The sequence below is a fragment of the Cavia porcellus genome, unplaced genomic scaffold, assembly GCF_034190915.1.
Source record: "Cavia porcellus strain 051 isolate PalLab524CR breed Dunkin Hartley unplaced genomic scaffold, mCavPor4.1 scaffold_27, whole genome shotgun sequence".
NCBI lineage: Eukaryota > Metazoa > Chordata > Mammalia > Rodentia > Caviidae > Cavia > Cavia porcellus.
In genome coordinates, this window is record NW_026947510.1 from 7720853 (window position 1) to 7741711 (window position 20859).

The 20859-nt window shown below is 43.3% G+C and overlaps 1 protein-coding gene across 1 annotated transcript in view; it reads right to left on the bottom strand.

Annotated features, from left to right (window-relative positions):
• Rpn1 (ribophorin I) overlaps positions 1-20859 on the bottom strand; it is a 36648-nt gene that overhangs the window by 1064 nt on the left and 14725 nt on the right. Inside the window, exons 4-9 of the mRNA XM_003461492.5 lie at positions 17215-17424; positions 15217-15409; positions 9702-9801; positions 4465-4603; positions 4263-4382; positions 330-575 (exon numbers count right to left, since the gene is read on the bottom strand). Of these exons, the coding sequence (XP_003461540.1) occupies positions 330-575; positions 4263-4382; positions 4465-4603; positions 9702-9801; positions 15217-15409; positions 17215-17424 (1008 nt within the window). The remainder of the gene's footprint in view (positions 1-329; positions 576-4262; positions 4383-4464; positions 4604-9701; positions 9802-15216; positions 15410-17214; positions 17425-20859) is intronic.

Consider the following 20859-nt stretch of genomic DNA (forward strand, 5'->3'; position numbering starts at 1 on the left):
GGTTGGAACTAGAGCCTAGATTAGAAGCCAACTGCGGCCAGAGCAGTCTACATGCAGGAAGCAGCTGATCTCCAGACCAGCCATGTGGACGAAGCACTGGGCAAACAAGCAGCTCCCTCAGCCCACTCCATCCCCAAACCCCAACATGCTTCTACCATGAAGGCAGGCCCCACATGTCAAGGTCAGGGTGGGCCACGATCTCATCTCCTAGGACACGGTGAACAGGAGCTCACAGTGAGCCCCCGGTCCCACCTGGACAGAGAAGTGGGGTGCCACCCTCAATAGCAGTGCCCAACGTGGCTGGGAAGGACTGCACAACAGCCACTTACTCTGTCACACAGGTCAGAGCCTTCAGTCTTCAGTCTGGACTGCAGCAGCGCGATCTCGCTGGTCAGGGCCTTGTGCTCTGTCTCTAGGCTCTTCTTGCCACTGTTGAGGGTGGATATGTCTCGGGATTGCTTGTACCGATTTATGGTCTCATCGAAGTGGCGGTAGAGGCCTATCCTCTTGTTGACCAGGGTCAAGACCTGCTCAGTGATGCAGGCCACCTTCATCCTGGCCTCTGCGGCTGGATCCTAGAGGACAGAGGCACACAGCTAATGTCAGATGTGAGCCCACTCTGCCCTGATCCCCGCAAAAAACACCCAATGCTATAAGCCACCCAAACAGGAAGTCCCCTTCTCAAGTAGTTGAGGAACCAAATCTTCCCAACACTCAGTCAGGACTAGATTCGGCAACAGAGAAGGTGACGGCCATGACGATGAAGCTGTGGCAGGTCCACAGGACACACAGAGACCTGAAGGGGGACAGTGAATTGTGCTGGTCCACCCTGCCCCATGTCCACCCACTCCTAACTACAGCTCAGGTACATGCTGTTGACCAGCTTTCAATTCTGTCTTCAGGAAATCAACAAAGCTCTGCAGTAAAGTGACAAGTACATGGAGAACTAACTGTCAAGGAACGCTCAGCTCAGCCATTCCATAGCACAGTGAAGAGGTGCGCTGTCAACTAGGCTGGGGTAGGGGTGCTCCCAGGACAGATTTCTCAGATGAAAAAGCCACACAAACTGTGGTTTTGGTTTTTTTTTAAAAAATTAGGAACACCAGAGACTAATGAAATTGATACCCCCCACAGAATATGGGTTAGAAAGAATAAAATAAACTGTACCATCTTTGAATTTTAAAGTTAGGGCTGGGGATTTAGCTCAGTGGCATAAGCCTGGCAAGTGCAAGGTCCTGAGTTGAATTCGATCCCCAATACAACACACACAAAAAATTAAACCTGTGAAATCATGGTCGAAATATTAATAATGAAGTGGATACCAGAATAGAATTCAAATGTAAATAAATGAGCTTTCTGGGCAGGGTGGCATATGCCTGTAATCCCAGCACTCGGGAGGGTGAGGCAGGAAGATCCCTGTGAGTTCAGGGTCAGCCTGGGCTACATAATCTAGTTCAAGGCCAGCCTGCACTACACAGCAAAACTCTGTCTCAAAAACCAAAAACCAACTGCCGTGTGCAGACACAGCTAAGGAATAAGCTCCAGCTGCTGGATTCAGGGAAGGAGTAAGGAAGACCAGCAAGATCCCAGGGCACTGGACGGCTGGGAGATGCCAGGATTAATTTGATGGTAGAATCTCTTCCCAGCTGCCTGCTGTAAGGCCTAGATGCAAGGGGTTACCCACCAACAACCATCACCCCAGCTACAGGTGCCACGCAGAGCGCCACACAAAGCAACACAGGGCTCCTGGGAGAGGGCTGTGAGACATACAACAGGCTGTTGTCCTGAGAGCAAAGAAATACTCAAGAAAACAAAACCAAAAAAGGAAATGTAAGACAGCAAATCTGAGATGATATCAACACCAAAACCAACAGCATCAGTGAACAGTAACCATGTATGCAATCAACCAGCCAAGGAGAAACCTATCCCTTGCTGCAGAAAGCTGGCTAGAAATGTAAAGGGAGCCAGATTAGTAACGACCATCACACTAAGAAGATTAAGACTGATCAATAATATACTACTGATCAGCAACAGTCATACTCAGCAAAGCTGGAAAATACAATGAACGATTTTTTAAAATTTATAGTCCTTAAAAGATACTGCAGGAACCCCCTTGCGGTCACTCACCCTCACTGCACACTCCCTGATCCCACTGATCTTGCCCTTGCTGTTTTCTGAACCAGTTCTAGAAAGTTCTTCCATGAGTGTATTTAGTTGAGTTGAGCTGCCTTGATGTCCTGAACTGATTCAAAACATTTCCTTTCTACAGTCATTTTGACTCTAGGGAAGAGTCAGATGTCGCAGGGGGCCATACCCCAGTGAAGAGGGGAAGAGGACACAGCATCACATTTTTACAAGCCTCTTTTCTGTTAGGTGACAGTTGGCAGCCACATCCACCATGTTGTTGATCACACCTCATCCAGGCACCCAGGAAGGAGGGCTCCAGAAGTGCTGCACAGGGTCAAGAGCAGTGGGATCAGTGCGCTGAAGTAAGGGGGTGACTGGAGGGTTCACGGTCATGTGTCTTTTACTGTCATAAGTATATTTTAAACATTCAAGGTGTATCTTGGTCATCTCTTAACCAGCCTCAAATTGATACTAACTGCAAAGAGAAAAGACTAACTTTACATGAAGAAGCCCAACAGCCCCAGCTTAAGCAGAGAAAAGTCGATGTCACCAAGGTGGGGGACCCATTGACATCGGCCCCCTCCTGCTGTGACACCTGCAGACTAGAATCATTTTGCAGTGTCCTGGTCAATTTCATCAGGAAGAAACACTGCTCACCTTGAACTAAAGCACATGCCACAGAGCTGGTCTTCACTCCACAAACATCAGGCTCAGGAAGTCCAAGACAGGCTAAGCAGCTGCTCCCAATTACAGGAGACTACAGACTAACCTCCACTGAATCCTGACTATGCAAGTAACTGCTATGAGAACCTGGTGCACGTCTGGAATCCCAGCAATTGCTGGAGGCCAAGGCAGGAGGATTCCAAGTTTGAGCCAAGCCGAGGCAACTTAATACCACTATAATACCAGAGTACACTGCTACAGACCTCATCTTTGGGACAATGTGTCCCACCAGTGCCATTTTAGTAAGGTCATATCTCCAAAATATGGTCACTGTGCTGAGATTATGGAGGACCTTTGGTGGTACAGACATGCTTAAATGTTCAAAGATAAAGGGACATGTTTGCTCAAATCATTCAGCAAAATTATAGGAAATAATTATGTCAAATACAATTTTTTATTGTTCTTTCAAGGTTTTTTTTGGTACTGGGGATCAAACTCACAACCTCACACTTGCCAGGCAGGTGCTTATGCTGCTGAGCTAAATCCCCAGCCAGTTCAAGGTTTTTAAAACCAGTGAAACAAAACAAATTTAAAAATCAATGAAACAGCTCAGTGTGGTGACCTATCCTTGTGATCCCAGCACCAGGGAGGCTGAGGCAGGAGCTGAGGCACTGTGACTGTGAGGCCACTCTAGACTACATAGTGAATTCAGGACCAGTGTGAATTATATAGCAAACCCCCTCCACACACACACAATATAAATCAATGAAACAAAGTCCTAGGACATGGGGATGACTCCTCTACACACTGTAGGACAAATTCACTTGGCAGCAGCCATGGGAAGCCTTGCCCACCTTGCAATAGGGCACCTCACTACCACAGAAGGTCCTGTCAAGCCCCTGTGGCTGCAGGCCCCTCCCACCATTCTGCCCATCACTCCTCAGGGCAGCTGCCCTGCACCCAATGCCATCAACAAGAAGTGGTGCCAGGTAAATGTGCCAGGGGTCACGTACCAGCGGCAGCCTGCTGTCCTTTCCTGCCATGCCCACCAGACCCTGAGAGCCTACTGCTGGTGCCAGGACTGGGTGCTCTCATAAATGGTAACACTGTTAACAATGGGAGAGAAGAGGAAATGAAGGAAAGGAGCAGGGACACTGGAAGATGACTGATGCCTTGTGGTATGCTGTGGCCTGACTGGTCAGCGAGCAGCAGCCAAGGGAGGAAAAAAGAGAATGCGGATGGCCACCTTTCTCCACCTCACCTCAGTCCCCAGAACTGGGGCAGGCAGGAAACAGGGACTTCCCAGGGTGCCCTGGAGACCGAAGCATCTGGGAAGGGATGAGCAGAGGCCCTGATTGCCAGGAGGCTCTCAGGTGACAGTGTCTGGCTCCAAGTATGCTCAGGTCAGGCTGATAAAACCAGCTCAGTGGGCGTAAAGGGCAGACTGAGTAGGGAGGCCGAGTGGCCAGTACCTTGGTGATGGAGAAGTCCAGGCGCACGTAGATGATGACAGTGAAGAACAGGATATAGAAGGCGGCCACGACCAGCAGGGGCTCCTGCAGCATGAGTACCTTGTTGAAGGTGTAGTGCACCTGGAAAGAGCAGGAGTCAGAGGTGCCAGGGCTGTAGGACTCAGGGAGCTGGACGGGAGCAAGCCAGCGAGGTGCCACTCACCACAATGTCCTGGATGTGCTGCTCCACCAGGTTCCTCTTGTAGGCCACAATCACCGGGCGGCCAAAGGTGTCTAGGTAGGTGTAATGCAGCTCATCCGGGGCCCGTGTGATGTCATAGGGGCTGTTGACCTGGATATTCCTGGATGCAAACAGACAGGATGTGGCTGGGTCATTGCAGTCATTAAGCTCACCTCCCCTGCTCCCCTAGAGGGCTGGGCACTGTCAGAAAGCCTGGGAATCAGGTATCAGCAGCCTGGAGTCCCCACCCCCACCCCCAGGCACCAGCTGCATACCCTGGAGATAGAGGCGGCACAGCCCTTCTACATGCTCTGCATCAGGGAGTTGCAGGCTCCTCTTCCTCCTGTGAATAGCGTCACCTCACAGGGCTGGGAGCAGCACAGCCTGCCCCACAAGACACTATCCACAGAAAAGACACTCCAGGCACCTCTCATCCTGGAGACCAGCGGGGGCACAGGAACCCCGAAGGCCAGACGAGCCAAAGAGGACCTACAGCAGAGTCACCAGACCAAGGGCAGGTGTCTGCGTGTGCTCATCCGTCCCTGCCAGATGGGACTCCAGCAATACTTTGGGCCCCTTTCCAAAGTCTGCCTCCTCAAGATCTGCCATCACTGCACAACAGGTTCCTACCCTCACCACAATCTCCTCTGCTGAGACTGCCAGGCAGTCCACTTGTGACCACAGACCCTGGCATATCACCGGAGCTCTTCCCATATGAGCCTGGATCCCCAACCCAGAGAGATTCAGACATGGCACACTATTCCTCTGTGCTCCGCTCATACGGCACAGGTCCAGTTGGCCAGCTGGATTTCACACTCCTTCCTGATGCACCACACACTCAGGAGCCAGCTGCTTCTCTGACAAGGAAACTGTGCCCATCACACAGGGCACCACTGCTGGGAGACTTAGCACTTCATCCCCAAGACCTCTTGAGTCTAACTTCCTTTAAAACTGCAGTCAGAAAAAGGGAGCCAACAACAGGAAAATAGCATGACAAAGGTAAGTCAATACATATCAGTTATAATCATCAATGTTAAGGGTCTCAATTCACTAGTCAAAACACACGGACTGGCAGAATGGATCAAGGAACAAGATCCAACAAAAAGTTGCGTACAAGAAACACCTTTAATTAAAAAAAGAAATCCAAAGCCAGGCATGGTGGCTCACGCCTGTAATCCCAGCACTCGGGAGGCTGAGGCAGGAGGATCATTGCGAGTTTGCGACCAGCCTGGGCTACAAAGTGAGCTCAAGGCCAGCCTGAACTGCATAGCAAGACCCTGTCCCAAAAGGACCAAAAAAAAAAAAAAAAAAAAAAAAAGAAAGAAAGAAAAGAAATTCACTCCATATAACAGGAACCCAGAAAATAGAAAGGGTAGCTATTCTATTTGCAGACAAAGTGAATTTCAAGCCAAGGCTGATTAAAAGACATAAAAAAGCTTCCTCATAAAGGGAACAATCCAAGAAGAAGAGATAATAATCATAAGTATATATGCAACAAATATCAATGTACCCCACTATATAAAATAATTACAAAAATGAAGTAAGCCCTAATACAATTGTATTGGGAGAGCTTAATACTCCACTGTCACAAAAAGACAGATCAATTAAACAAAAAACAATAATGAAACATTAGAACTAAATGAATCCCAGTGCTTGGGAAGCTAAAGTAGGAGGGTCTCTGAGTTCTAGGCCATCCGGGGCTACAAAGTGAGTTCAAGACCACCTGAACTGCATAGTGAGACCCTGTCTCAAAAAAGATAAGGGGAAAAAAAAAACCCTAAATGAAACTTTTAAAACAAATGGACCTATGGACGTCTACAGAATGTTCAACCCCACAATATCACAATACACATTCATCTCAGCTGCACATGGGAAATTCTTCAAAACGGACCATATACTGACTCATAGAACATGCTTAAGTAAATGCAGAGGAACTGAAATTATCGCACACATACTATCAGACCACAGTACCATGAAATGGAAATCCATGCCAAAGGAAACCACAGGGACTTCATAAACACAAGGAAATCAAATAGCAATCTGCTGAACAACCAGTGGGTCACAGATGAAATTAAAGAAGAAATTAAGACAGTTTTTACAAGTTGAATGATAATGACAATGATATACCAGAACTTGTAGGACACAATGAAAATAGCCTTACAGGGCTGGGGATTTAGCTCAGCGGCATAAGCACCTGCCTTGCAAGCAGGCAGTCATGAGTTCGATCCCTGGTACCGATAAAAAGGAAAAAGAAAAAAAAAAAAAATTAAATGGGGAAACAATACTTTCAAATTCATTTCTGGAAGCAAGTATTACCCTGATACCAAAACCAGAGAAGGACCCAAATAAGAAAGACAATTATAGGCCAATCTTCCTAGTGAACACAGATGCAAAAATCCTCAATAATACTGGCAAACAGACTGTGGCAAATGGTTAAGAAAATTGTACACCATGATCAAGTGGGATTCATCACAGGGATGCAGGGATGGTTCAATATAAGTAAATCCATAAATGTGATATACCATATTAATAGAGCCAAGAACAAGTCATATGAGCATCTCAGTAGATGTAGAAAGCTTCTGACAAAGTATAGAATACAATCATGATAAAAATCCTACAAAAAATTGAAATAGATGGTCTTTACCTCAATCCGATAAAAGCTATCTAAGCCATAACTACAGGCAACATCATAATAAGTGGACAAAAAACTGAAAACTCTCTCTAAAATCAGGAATAGGACAAGGATGCCCACTGTCTCAACTCTTATTCAACACAGTCCTCAAAACGTTAGCTGGAGCAATTAGACAAGAGAAAGAAACTGAATAAAGATAGAAAAGGAAGAAGTTAAACTATCATTTGCAGATGACGTGGTACTCTACTTAGAAGACCCCAAAAACTTCACCAAAAGACTTCTAGATTTAATAAGCAAAGTCAGTAATGTAGCTGGTTACAAAGTCAACACTCAAAAATCAATACCTTTCCTCTACAAGTAACTCACTGAGAGAGAAGTCAGGAAACACCTTTCTCAATAGCATCCGTTAAACAGGAATCAATCTAATGAAGGATGTATAAGACTTCTACACTGAAAACTACAGTACTCTGAAAAACGAGATTGAAAACGATATTAGAATATGGAGAGCTATCCCGTGCTCTTTCGGTAGGAGACACTGATAGAGTGAAAATGGCCATACTTCCAAAACTGTTATACAGATTCAATGCAATCCCGATCAAAATTCCAACAGCATATCTCATAGAATTAGAGAAAACAACCCAAAAATTCATCTGGAACCAGAAGAGACTTAGAATAGCAAAGGCAATTCTGGGCAATGAAGACAAGACAGGGGTCATCACAATCACTGACTTGAAATTATACTATAAAGCCACTGTGATAAAACAGCATTGTACTGGCAAAAACAAAATGAAACAAACCTAAAGATCAATGGAACACATCAGAAGATGCAGAAATAACTGTAGACACACTAAGCTACCTTGTCTTTGACAAAGGTGCCCAACACATTCACTGGAAGACAGATAGCCTTTTTAATAAATGGTGCTGGAAAAATTGGTTCTACAAATGCTGAAGATTAAAACTGGACCCGTATCTTTCACTATATACTAAACTAAAACCAGAATGGATCAAAGATCTTAATGTCAAAACAGAAACATTAAATCTACCAGAAGACACAGTAGGTAAAACTCTTAAAGATATTGGTGTAGGAAAAGACTTTATGAACAAAAACCCAGATTTCCAGGAACTACCAGAATCAACAGCTAGGATCTTACCCTACTGAAAAGCATTTTTTTGTTTTTGTTTTTTGTTTTTTTTTGGTACCATGGATCGAACTCATGACCTTGCACTTGCCAAGCAGCCACTTACACCACTAAGCTAAATCCCTGGCCTGAAAACCTTTTGTGCAGCAAGAACCTTTTGTGCACCAACAGTGTGAAAAGACAACCCACAATGTGGGAGTAAATGTTTGCCAGCTGTTCCTCAGGCAAAGGATTACTATTGAGAACATATAAAGAACTCAAAAAAAAAAAAAATACAATCTGTCCTCCCAGATTTTTTTTTTGTCTTTTTCATTTTTATCGGTACCAGGGATCGAACTCACGACCACCTGCTTGCAAGGCAGGTGCTTATGCCGCTGAGCTAAATCCCCAGCCCCAGTCCTCCCAGATTTAAAGATCCAATCCAAAAATGGGCATCTGAGATGAATACACACTTCTCAGTTATATAAAGAAATACAAACAGCAAATATGTAAAAAAAAACTTCAACATTACTAGTCATTCAACAGATGCAAATTATAACAACACTGAGATTCTACCTCACCTCAGAAAGAATGGTCATTATCAAGAAATCAAGCAGTAACAAATGCTGGATGGCCTGTGGAGAAAAAGGAACCTTTCTCCACTACTGGCAGGAATACAGACTGGTGCAGCTACTATGGAAATCAGCGTGAAGATTCCTCAAAAAACTAGGATTAGAGGACTCATTTAACCTAGCTATTCCTCTTCTGGTTATCTTCCCAAAAGAATTAAAAACATCATACCACAGCGATATACGTGCTCCTATGTTTATAGCAGCACAGTTTGTAATAGCCAGATCTTAGAAATAACCTAAATGGAATGGATGGAGGAATGGATAAAAAAAGATGTGGTCTTTTTCTGCAATGGAGTACTACCCAGCCATAAAGAAGGATAAACTGGAGACTTATAGGTAAATGGATACAACTTGAGAACATATTGATTAGTGAGATAAATAAGACATACATGTATAAACGTATTGTCTCACTAGTGTGAGAAGCTAAAAGAAACTGTGTGTGTGTGTATATATACACACACACACACACACACACATATGATAGTTGATAGTGATACTACTGATTTCTCTTGCATTTACTAAAGAGAAATATTGGTGCTGCTGTTGTTCAGACAACTGAATGCAGATGTCTTACGCTCTGGGTGAATGATTTGGGGGTGACAATGCACAATGTATGCACCATTGTTGCCTCAACTCACATGTTTTGAAATTTTGCTGTAGTTTGTTGTTTTTTAAATTTTTATCCTTGAAATAAAATGAATTTGAGGGGGAATGGACTGTGGGCAGGTGGCTCCCTACCAGCTTGTCAGGCCAAGCTGTTCAATGAGCACCCACTGGGCACCTCTAGAACATGGAATCCCTTGGGGGCATGTGGGATGGACAAGGACAGCTACTCACTTGGCACCCTCAGGCAAGATGATCTTCACTGTCAGAGAATCAATCACTTGCTCATCAAACACATGGTCCACAAACCGCATCTTCAGTGCATACTGGTCACCTACGGGGCCAAACAGATGCAGACAAGGACGTGAACACCAGATGGAACAGCAGAGGACAGATGGAGCTTGGCAGGACAGCACTTGCCTGGCAAATGCAAGGCCCTGAGTTCCAATCCCAGCAACCAACCCTCACCCTCCAAAATGGAAAACAAACAAGCAGTGTCTGCAGTCCCAGTGTCCACAAGAGGGAGAGAAGAGAGGCCATCTACAGCTGGAGAGGAAAACATGGTCTGGGTCCTCTCCAGCTCCCACAGGAAGATACAGTGACCGAGAGTCCCTTCAGGGAAGGTGCCCTGCCCTTGGACAAACAGCTCAGGATGGAGTACAACAGGGACAACAGCCAGGAAAAACCAGCCGTGGGAATGCTCAGGAGTAGCCACGCGTTGCTGAATACCACACCACAACAAGACAGACCAGCAGCTACGGGGCTGTCCTGAGCCAGCCTCTGCCTGATGCCCACACAAAAACCAGCAAGATACGTAAAGGTGTCTGACGGTGAAGAGAAGTAATAGAAGGAAAAGCCAACAACAGAATATATCCCTGGAGAAAATGGAAGCAAACCACAAGAGATACCCACAAAGCCACCAAAACCACTGGCCATTATGTTCTCTAAGGCATGAATAGCCTGCCCTTGACCCCAGGGTGTACTTCCTTTCCTACTTTTTTACTTGGCCCAAACTTGCTCTGCAGAGCCTATTTCTTTTCCTACATTGAATTAAATTTTGTTACCGTTAAACAAAACAAAACCATAAAAGTTATTATTTTTGTCCAAAAATAGGCTAAAAATAAGGGAAATAACAAAGTCATGAAAAAATAATATAAATTAGAATTAGAAAAATGTTGTAATCCTAGCACTTGGGAGGCTGAGGCAGGAGGGTCACTGCAAATTCAAGCCAAGCCTGGGCTACAAAGTGAGTTCAAGGTCAGCCTGAACCATATAGTAAAACCCTGCCTCAAAAAAAGACCAAAAAAAAAAAAAAAAATTAGAAAAATGATAGAAATTAGGGGAAAAAAACTCAAAAGTAAAAGAATCATTTTGAAAATGAAGAGGCTGGAGATTTAGCTCAGCGGCATAAGCACCTGCCTTGCAAGTGCACGGTCCTGAGCTCAATCCCTGGTATCAAAAAATTAAAAGTAAAATTAAAAAAAAAAAGAAGGGCAAAGTAGATGGAATAAAAAGTAAATAAACACAACAGATAATGCCCTACACTAAAAAGAAACGTAAAAGAAGAATGATTTTAAAGAAAGAAAAGATTCAAGAGAACATGTCAAACAGTAAAGACAAGAAAGGCTCCAACACAGAAATAATGGGACTCTCCAAAAGAGAAAAGCTTCAGAAAGGTTCAGACTACAAACTCAAAAAGCACAACTGATCCCCAGGACAGGTGTTGCCAAGTCAAATTCCAGTAAGAGCTTATTTTAATTTTGTTTTATTTATCAGTACTGGGGATCAAACTCACAACCATGCACTTTCAAGGCAGGCACTTATGCCACTGAGCTAAATCCCCAGCCCCCTCCAGTAAGAGCTTTAATGAAGAGTCCCTGAAAAGCAGCTACATAAAAGTAGGTGGGGGACAAAGCCACACTAAGCCTCTCCTCCTGTCAGCTGTAGGAGCCCCCAGCAAGGGTGCTGTCCTTTTCCTCACTTCCTGCCTCCCACAACCTTGCTACATCAGTTCACAGCATTTACTCTCTGTGGTCACTCTGACTTTGAAGAGCCACTTTGAAGATACAAGTGCCAGAACCAATGAACAGGTGGACGAGGACATAGCATCATTTTTACAGCTTTCCTTTCTGTTGGGGGGTACCTGGCTGCAGCATTCACTGTGTTTCTGATCACACTTTGTAAAGACGCTCAGGAAAAGTTTAGAAAGTGGCAGGAGCCATGGGTAACTGTTTTTGAAGCAAGAGGAAGGATGCTGGGGCGATACGGAAATGCGTCTTTCACTATAATAAATTTTTACTTAAACATTCACCAAGAGCCGGGGATTTAGCTCAGCAGCATAAGCACCTACCTTGCAAGTACATAGTTTGATCCCCGGGACAAAAAAAAAAAAAAAAATTCACCGTATTTTTCAATTTCCTTGTATGCATGTTTACCCTCCTGCCGATTATAAGGGGGAAAAATCAGATTATCATTAGACTTTGATGCAAACACTTTATGCTCCTTCCCAAAACTGAAGTAATGTATTTAAGATACATAAGGAAGGAGGTGAATTCTGTGTTCAGCAAAAGCAACTTGTCACTCAAGGCACAACCTGCATCAATCTGCAGCACATATTCCCATGAGGCCTGCTGAGGAACCCAGTGGAAATGAGCTGCAGCAACTGAGGTGAGTGATCACTGTGCAGCACGCTGGATAGCCAGGGCCACAAGCACCCCAGACAGCAGGCTCTGCTCTCAGTGTTCATGGCATTCCAAAAAGCAAGGGCAGAACAGAGAAAGGAGGTGTGTTTCAAACACTGTAAGACAGTTAGTGACCGAATAAAACATGACTATAGAATACTGTAACTGTCATCCTGTGCCCTCTGAATCAACATGTGGAGGGAGACAGCTATGACGTGGAAGCCCAGCCCCACCGTGAACTGTGTTTTCTTACATGGCACGATGCACACTGAGCACAACAGACCAAAAGCCTAGAACATGACCAACCTCAAGGCAGTGAGCCTCCCTGGCTTCTCGCATTAGGCTTCTACAATGCCATTCCCCAGGACAAAGCAGGGCTTCCTGGAGAAACAGCAGGTTACAGGTCTAGAGCAGAAAACAAGTTGAGCCAAAATGTCTTTTTTTCCAAGACAGCAAGGAAGTAAGAGACCAGGATTTAGTCTGAAGAGGTCACTGGCTAAAGATGGAAGAGCATGAGCATCAACTAGGATCATAACTGGAAAGGAAAGAATGAAACCCACAGAATGTTTATATCTTAAAAGTACATAATTAGGGGCTAGGGATTTAGCTCAGCGGCATAAGCACCTGCCTTGTAAAGCAGGCAGTCGTGAGTTCAATCCCTGGTACCGATAAAAAGGAAAAAGACCAAAAAAAAAAAAAAAAAAAAAAGAAAGAAAAGAAAAGTACATAATTAATTTCAAAACTGGGCCTGGAGTACAGTACAGTGGTAGGGCACTTGTTAACATGCATGTTGCTCTGGGTTCAATCCCTAGCACTGTTTAAGGAAAAAAGAGCCAGGTGTGGTGGTACACACCTACAGTCCCAGCACTTGGGAGGCTGAGGCAGGAGGTTCACCACAAGTTCCAGGTCAGTCTGGGCTACATAGTGAATTCAAGCCATGTATGAACCACATTTACTGTCTCAAAACACCAAAACACAAAACAAACAAAAAAACTTGGTCATCCAATAAATAAGAAGAAAGAATCAAGCATTCAGCTGCATTTACCTGATTCTTGAACTGCAAATCTGTGACTCCACATAGGCAAGCAGAGGAAGTGTCACCTGCTAAATTCTGCCTAACAAATGAAATGCTGGAAAGACCAGTAATCTACTGTACCCAGCAATGTACGGTATCTAGGAACTGAGCATTACAAAAGGAGATATTGAATGGGAGTGCAGCCAGGCATGATGGTGCACACCTGCAACCCTAGGATTCAGGAGGCTGAGGCAGGAAGATCGTTAACTTTACACCACGCTGGGCTAAACAGGAAGTTCAAATCCAGCCTGGGAGTCAGCAATACCAAAACCACAGAACCAACTTTCTAGCAGGAGGACATATCATCACCTCCAGTCTGCTAAGAGGAGGAAACCTGGGCCTAACAAGTCATGGGGTAGCTGCCAGTTTGCAGAAGACAGAGGCACAATCAGCAGACTCCAGCCTGCAGGGACACTGCAGGTGATTCAAGGGCTTCAGTGAATGAATTGGAAAGAAAACACTGGATAACAGATAAAATAGACTAGGATGAGGTTTTTTTGGGTTTTTTTTTTTTTTTTTTTGGTCCCAGGGATCAAAATCATGACCTCACACTTGCCAGGCAGGTGCTATGCCTCAGAGCTACATTCTTGGCCCAAGGATGAGAATTTCTAAGAGGGCAAAACTGATAATGAGTTACCTAGAGATATTTCGGGTTACAACTATGAAGAAAATCCAAAAAAGGTGACTACTAAAAGTCTACATGTTGATTTCTTTATGGGAAAAGAAAAAATACACAGGGGCTGGGGATTTAGCTCAGTGGCATAAGCGCCTGCGTTGCAAGCAGGGAGTCGTGGGTTCAATCCCCGCTACCGATAAAAAGGAAAAAGACAAAAAAAAAAATACGAAGAACCTTTTAGTAGCAGGCAAATTTTGATTTTTTCCTCTTTTTTTTCATGGGCTTCTGCTATGCTTCCCAAGGACGTTTCAAATTTCTGAGCTCCAGCCACTGCCCTACCTCAGACTCACTGGCAGCTGGTATCATGGCTGCTTGATAGATTTTTATTTCTTGACCTGGGTGGTGATTATAAGCTAGTCCTTCTGTTAATAATTCACTGAGCTATGCACCATTTGTTTAGTGAAGTTAAAAAGAATTTTTAAAAGGTACACCAGGCATGGTAGCACATACCTGTCATCCCAGCACTAGCAGGCTGAGATAGAAGGATCACCACAAATTTGAGGTCAGCCTGGACTAGCACAGTGAGACTGTATCTCAAAAAAACATGTATGCATGCGTGTGCATATCATGATGTTTCTCTAGTTGCTTTATGAAAGTAGTTTTTCACTATCCTCTCAATTTTTCTACATTTTTTTCAATATTTCAAATTAAGAGCTGGGGTGAGGCTCAGTGGCAAAACCCTTGCCTAACACATGCAAGGCTTTGGGTTTCATCTCCAGCAATAACAACAGCAAAACAGAACAAAATAGAACAGAGGAAACCCTGAAATTAAAAATCACGTGAAAGACCAGGGATATAGCTCAGCAGCACAGTGCCTTCCCTAGTAAGCGCAAGCTCATGAGTTCAATTCCTAAGACCCCAGTACTTGGGAGGCTAAAGCACAAGGATCACCATGAGTATGAGGCCAACCTGGTCTACATAAGTGAGTTCGACAGCAGCCTGAACTACATAGCTAGACCATGTCTCAAAACAATTTTTTTTCCCTAAAAAAAGGAGGGAAAAAAAAAGAAAAATAATCACTGAAAAGAATGTAAGCAGCTCCACTTGATGAGAATTCAGGTGTGAAGAGAATTTTTTACCATACTATTTTAACTCATTACCATTTACAGGTATTAGTTTTAGAATAATCAGCACCTAGCCACAGAAGTTTTCCTGACATCCCCAGCCTTCCTAAAAATGACGAGAACATTTAAGAAAAGCTTACTGATAACAACAGGAAAAACAATTTTAACAAGTTAAAGACGAGTTTAAAAAAACAAAAAAAGACAAAAGCCAGCCTGTCCCTTGCTATCACAGCCCAGGCGTCTGGAGACTCACCCAGATTGTAGAGGTACTCATAGCTGGGCAGGTTGTAGCCTAGGATGTAATGTGTCTTCCACCCGCCGAACAGGGGGAAGCGGGGCCGGATCTCCATCTCCACAGAGTCATCCAAGATCAGGAGGTGGCTGGTGGAGACATTGCCAATTTCATCCCGGTAATAGACATCCTGTGCAGCTGCAGGGAGGATGGTCTGCAGAGATGGGGACTCTGTGAGCTCGGGGAGCCGACGAGGGCCGAGTAAGCTCAAGCATGACTGAGACTACTCACACCCAGGTCCTTGTCACCATCCAACCATGCAGTTTCCAACTTCGAACAACCAGCCCAACAGAAAGCCTCAGAATATCTAGAGGTCATATCTAATTCTTCTCAATCAAGGTTGGTAACAAAATCTTCTAAACAATACTACTGCAAATACTATGGACTTCATACAAAGGTAAAAATAACACTGCAAACTATTTTGCAATGAGGAGAACTAAAAACAGAAGTGACATCAAATTATTAGGTGGTAGGATTTATGAAAGAAATTTCTCTGCCTGATATTTTCTTGTTATTTTTTTTGGCATACATTCACAACACATATAAATTACATTCCACTTGGGGAACCATACACACATATATCCCTCTTAGTCCTTTTCAACTTCCCTTCTCCACCCCAACCTCTCATCTCCCATTCCCAAATCCCCTCCACCTCCACAGTCTATCTCCCTTTTTCCTACTGTCTTTTATTTTGCTCTTTATTTATAATTTGGGTTTCTTGTATAAGAGAAACCACACAGTATTCAAACTTGGATGACTGATTTATTTCGCTTAACATTATGGACTCAGGCTGCATCCATTTTCTTATGAAGGACTCAAGTTTCTCCTTCTTTATAGCTGGGTAGCACTACACTATCTATATTGATATCTGTTGATGGACACACAGCCTACTTTCAAGATTTAGCTTTTTTGAGTTGTGTTTAAACTATTGTAATATGATCTTAATTCTTTCAGGAATATTACTTTTCAAGGTAATATTATAGTATTTTCCAAATCTGCAAGTATATTTTATAAAACCTTTGTTCAGTGTGCCTTTCTGTGACATGTAAACACATGAAAATGTTTATAAAATTTCACTGATAAGACAAAAAGATATAAAACTGGGGCTGGGGTTTTAAAGTGGCATAAGCACCTGCCTTGCAGGCAGGCGGTCATGAGTTCAATCCCCAGTACCAATAAAAAAGAAAAAGACCAAAAAAAAAATTAAATAAAAAGATATAAAACTACATGTGCATGAGATTCTGACCATAGTTGCCATGTGAAATAAACATGTCCTATTTATACTGGTGGTGTCAGAATTACTGTACAAAAAAAATGTACTACATGTGCAGCATGATTAAATTTTTTTAAAACACATTCGAGAAAAGTATCTCAAAAATGCACGCAATATGGGGCTGGGGATTTAGCTCAGTGACGTAAGCGCCTGCCCTGCAAGCCACGGTCGTGAGTTAGATCCCTGGTACCGAAAAAACCAATATCCACAATACTAGTGATTGGGTGGTAGTACTGAGTATGTTTTTCCTTTTCCTTTTTCCCCCTTTTTTTTCTCTTTTTGAGACAAAGTTTTGCTATGCAGTTCAGGCTGGCTTTGAACTTACAGTGATCCTCGTTTGCCTCAGCCTTCTGAGTGCTGGGATTACCGGTGTCTGCCACTACATCTGGTCTTTCTTTTCCTAAAAGTATTTTTCTTTAAAAAACATGGTCTGTGCTCTATGTGTGGTGTATGCCTGTAATATCAGCACTATGAAAGCTGAGAGAGGAGGCCAGCCTGAACCACAAAATAATACTGTCTCAAAAAACAACTGATCAAAAAACCTAATAGTTAAAAAACATGGTCTAGTTTTTTTTAAAGATTCTGCAGGTTGACAATGTCACTCACAATCAGTCCTCAAGAAGTGTCTGCATCTGGCTGGCTTTAGAAAGCAAGGAAAGGGCAGACACGGAGCCTGCCACACCCACCTTGAAGGAGCGGATGGAGGAGATCCCGCTGTCCGGCTGCCTCTGGTAGTCATAGCGCGAGAAAGGCCCTTTCAGCACAGCCCCCGTGTGCTTCAGGTCCACATTCTCCTCCACAGCGATGTTGCCCCAGTGCGAGACCTCAATGACACGTGTCATGCTGGTGATTGTTAGGAAGGGGCTATTGTTTTCGTAGTGCACTTTAAAAGTATCCTGGCAGGGAGGAAACAAGCAGTTCCATGCTTTGCCAACAAAGGACACAACAGCAGTTGAAATGAAATGAGTCAAAAGAACGGCTACATGAGCAACAGAAGATTAAACAGTGACGACTAACATAGGAAGCATTTTACAATTATGACTACAGGGACTATCTGCTGACTGATGATGATAAACGTGTCCACAGAGTACTGACTGGACAAACAGAATGGAAGACATGTCATTTCCCATATAAATACCTTGTCTACCTTAAACACTGAAACGTCTACCAGTCACCTATCACAGTAACGATGACTTCGATCCCCAGTACCGATAAAAAGGAAAAAAGACAAAAAAAAAAAAAAAAAGTTGTAAATTAAAAAAATAAACTGACTAGGAAACATAGAAGAACACCAATACTCCTTAAATATCATGCAATAAGCTAGAAGATACTAAAAATTCAAGAAGATACACAGCATTACTGGATTTTTCTCATGTGAAAAAGTTTACAAGGGAAACACTTCTAGCTAACATGTACGTAGCTGACGTGTCACAGCCAATACATATACATGTGTGAGTTATCCTTTTATAACCTCTAGATAAGTGTGTCACAGCACTTCATCCTCAGCACAACGGGCTGAGGTAGGCATTCTTCATCCTCGTTACACAAATAAAAAAGCAAGGCCCAAGGCCTAGCATTCTCTACAACCTTGCTCAAGGTCCCGAGCCTAAGGAGCACGCTAGGACTTCAGGGATTCGACTACATGCAAGTTCTGCCACCACGTGTGGATGAGGAGGACCAGCACCTGTAGCTCCAGCATCCCTCAACATGTTCACTGGTTTTACCACTCAAGTCAGGACAGTGCTTAAACAAAAAAAAATCTGGTCATTGAATCATTCTAAAGGCCTTCGATGACTACAACCTGGGACCCTGCGAAAATGCAAAATAAAAAACACCAAAGGTCAGAAAAACTCCCTTCTTTCCAAAAGTCCAAGGAAAGAATAAACTAATACATATTCTACCCAGGCCTGATGATAGAGGCGTTCGATCCCAGCATTCTAAGAGGCTGAGGCAGGAGGATCACAAGTGTGAGGCCAGCCTGGGCAACTCAGCAACATAGATCTTGTCTCAAAATTTTAAAAACAAAACAAAACAACCAGTCTGGGATGCAGCTCAATGTGAAGGCCTGGGCTCAATCGCCAGCACCACCAAAAATAATAATAAAAACTTGTTAATTGTTATGACTCCCAGGGTTTTATTCTTTCATCTTATGACTAGACTTTTTTGTTTCAACTAACTTATAATCAGTCACATTCAACAGTATTTAGTGGGCATTTAGTAAGGTCAAGAGCACAAAAAAACTGGGGCTTCATACTGCTGGTGTTAGAAGAGATGGGCTGAATTCTTCGAGCTACTGGGTGAAGCACGCAAGAGGCTTAGAAGGGTTGAGGCAGAGCATAGTAGTAGAGCATTCCTTAGCAAGCATTAGACAGTAGGTTCAACTAGCACCAACCTCTACCCAGAACAAAGATTTCTAAAATGTTTGTGTTTTGATTTGAAAATTACTTCAGCTGAGTGTAGTTACACATCTGAAATGTGAACTATGTAAGAGACTGAGGCAAAAAGATCTCAAGTGTGAAGTCAGCTTGCACAACTTAAATAGACTGTCCTGAAATAAAACGGCTGGGGATATAGTTCAGTGGTAGAGTACTTGCCTAGCATGCACAAGGCTGTGGGTTCAATCTTCATTACCACAAAAAAGATTAGAAAATCTGGCCTCCTGGGCATGGTGGTATAGGCCAATAATCCTAGACTGGAAAGGCTGAGGCAGAAGAATCACCATGAGCTCAAGGTGGTCAGCCTGGGTTACATAGTGAGTTCAAAGCCAGGGTGGAATAATAGTTAGACCTTGTGTCAAAAAGAAAGGAAAAAGCCTGTCCTGAAAATATATACAAAGTGATATGCAAGTATTAAGATGTGTTATGTACATGTACCAACTCTCCACAAAGGATATAATCAAGTACTGCAAATGTATAGTCATAAAAAAAAAGTAAAAGTTACATGGAAAAAAGAGATACAGGAACTGGGGATTTCTCTCAGCAGCATAAGCACTGTCTGGCAAGCACTAGTGATGAGTTCGATCCCTGGTACCAAAACAAAAACAAAAACAAAAACAAAAAAGATATATATTATAGCACTAAATAGAAATAACTGCCCAACAGTTACAAATTGAGAAATAAACTATGGGACAAGTACATCTGTGGGATGGCCACTGAAAATATTTACCAATCCATACAGATTTTCACAGTGAAAAAAAAAAAGAAAATATTTACCAAAAATAATGTGGTAATGCAGTAAAATGTTGAAAGAATATTTTAAGTAAAAAGAACTAGGGGGCTGGAGATTTAGCTCAGCGGCATAAGTACAAGCAGGCGGTCGTGAGTTCGATCCCCAGTACCGATAAAAACGAAAAAGACAAAAAAAAAAAAAAAAAAAAAAAAAAGAATTAGGCAATACTTTACACATAACATGATCTCTATGAGTTTCAAGGTACAACTCAGGGTTAGAGAGCTTGGCTAGTGCAACATTATTTTACATGGAAGAAAGTCCATTTCTTTTAGTGATACAGAGGACTGAACCCAGAGCCTCATACATGCTAGGCAAGCCCCTCACCCCTGAGCTATACCCCCAGCCCAAAATATTCAAATCTTTAAAAGGAAAATCATCAAATCACTGCCCCAGTATGAAATCAACCTGTTTCCAGCAGGGAAAGGGAATCAATGAAGCCAGAGAAAGCACCACTCAGGGTGGAGTCCAGGGCCTCCGCAGAGAAAGTGTGAGCCCTGCATCCTAGCCCAAGGCTCCCGAGGCTTCCGAGCCAGCCTCAGGTAAAGCACTGAGCCACAGGGAGCACACACTTGCAGAATGAGACTGGGAGGGGCAACCAACCAGCTCTAGAGGCTGGATGGATGGCTGGGAGGAGGAAACAGAAACCTCTTCCAATGCCTTGCCTCCTGCCTCTGGCTATGGAATGGAAGCCATGTTTTCACACTTCAGAAAACAAAATACAAGCTGGGGATTTAGCTCAGTGGCATAAGCGCCTGCCTTACAATTAAGTGTGCAGTCGTGAGTTCGATCCCTGGTACCAATAAAAAAAAAAAAAAAAAGAAAACAAATACAGGGCAGGGACACAGCTCAGCAGCACAGTACCTACCTTGCAAACATGAGATCATGAGTTTGATCCCTGGTACCAAAAAACAAAAATGAAATACAAATTCCTAGAAGTTGAAGATAATCCAAAACTAATGACCTTAACTGTATAGCAAACTATATTTGAGAGACACAGAAGACAGAAAATAATTTTTTTTTTTTTTTTGTCTTTTTAAGACAGGCTGGTCCTGAACTTACTTTGTAGCACAGACTGGCTTCAAACTCACAGCAATTCTCCTGCC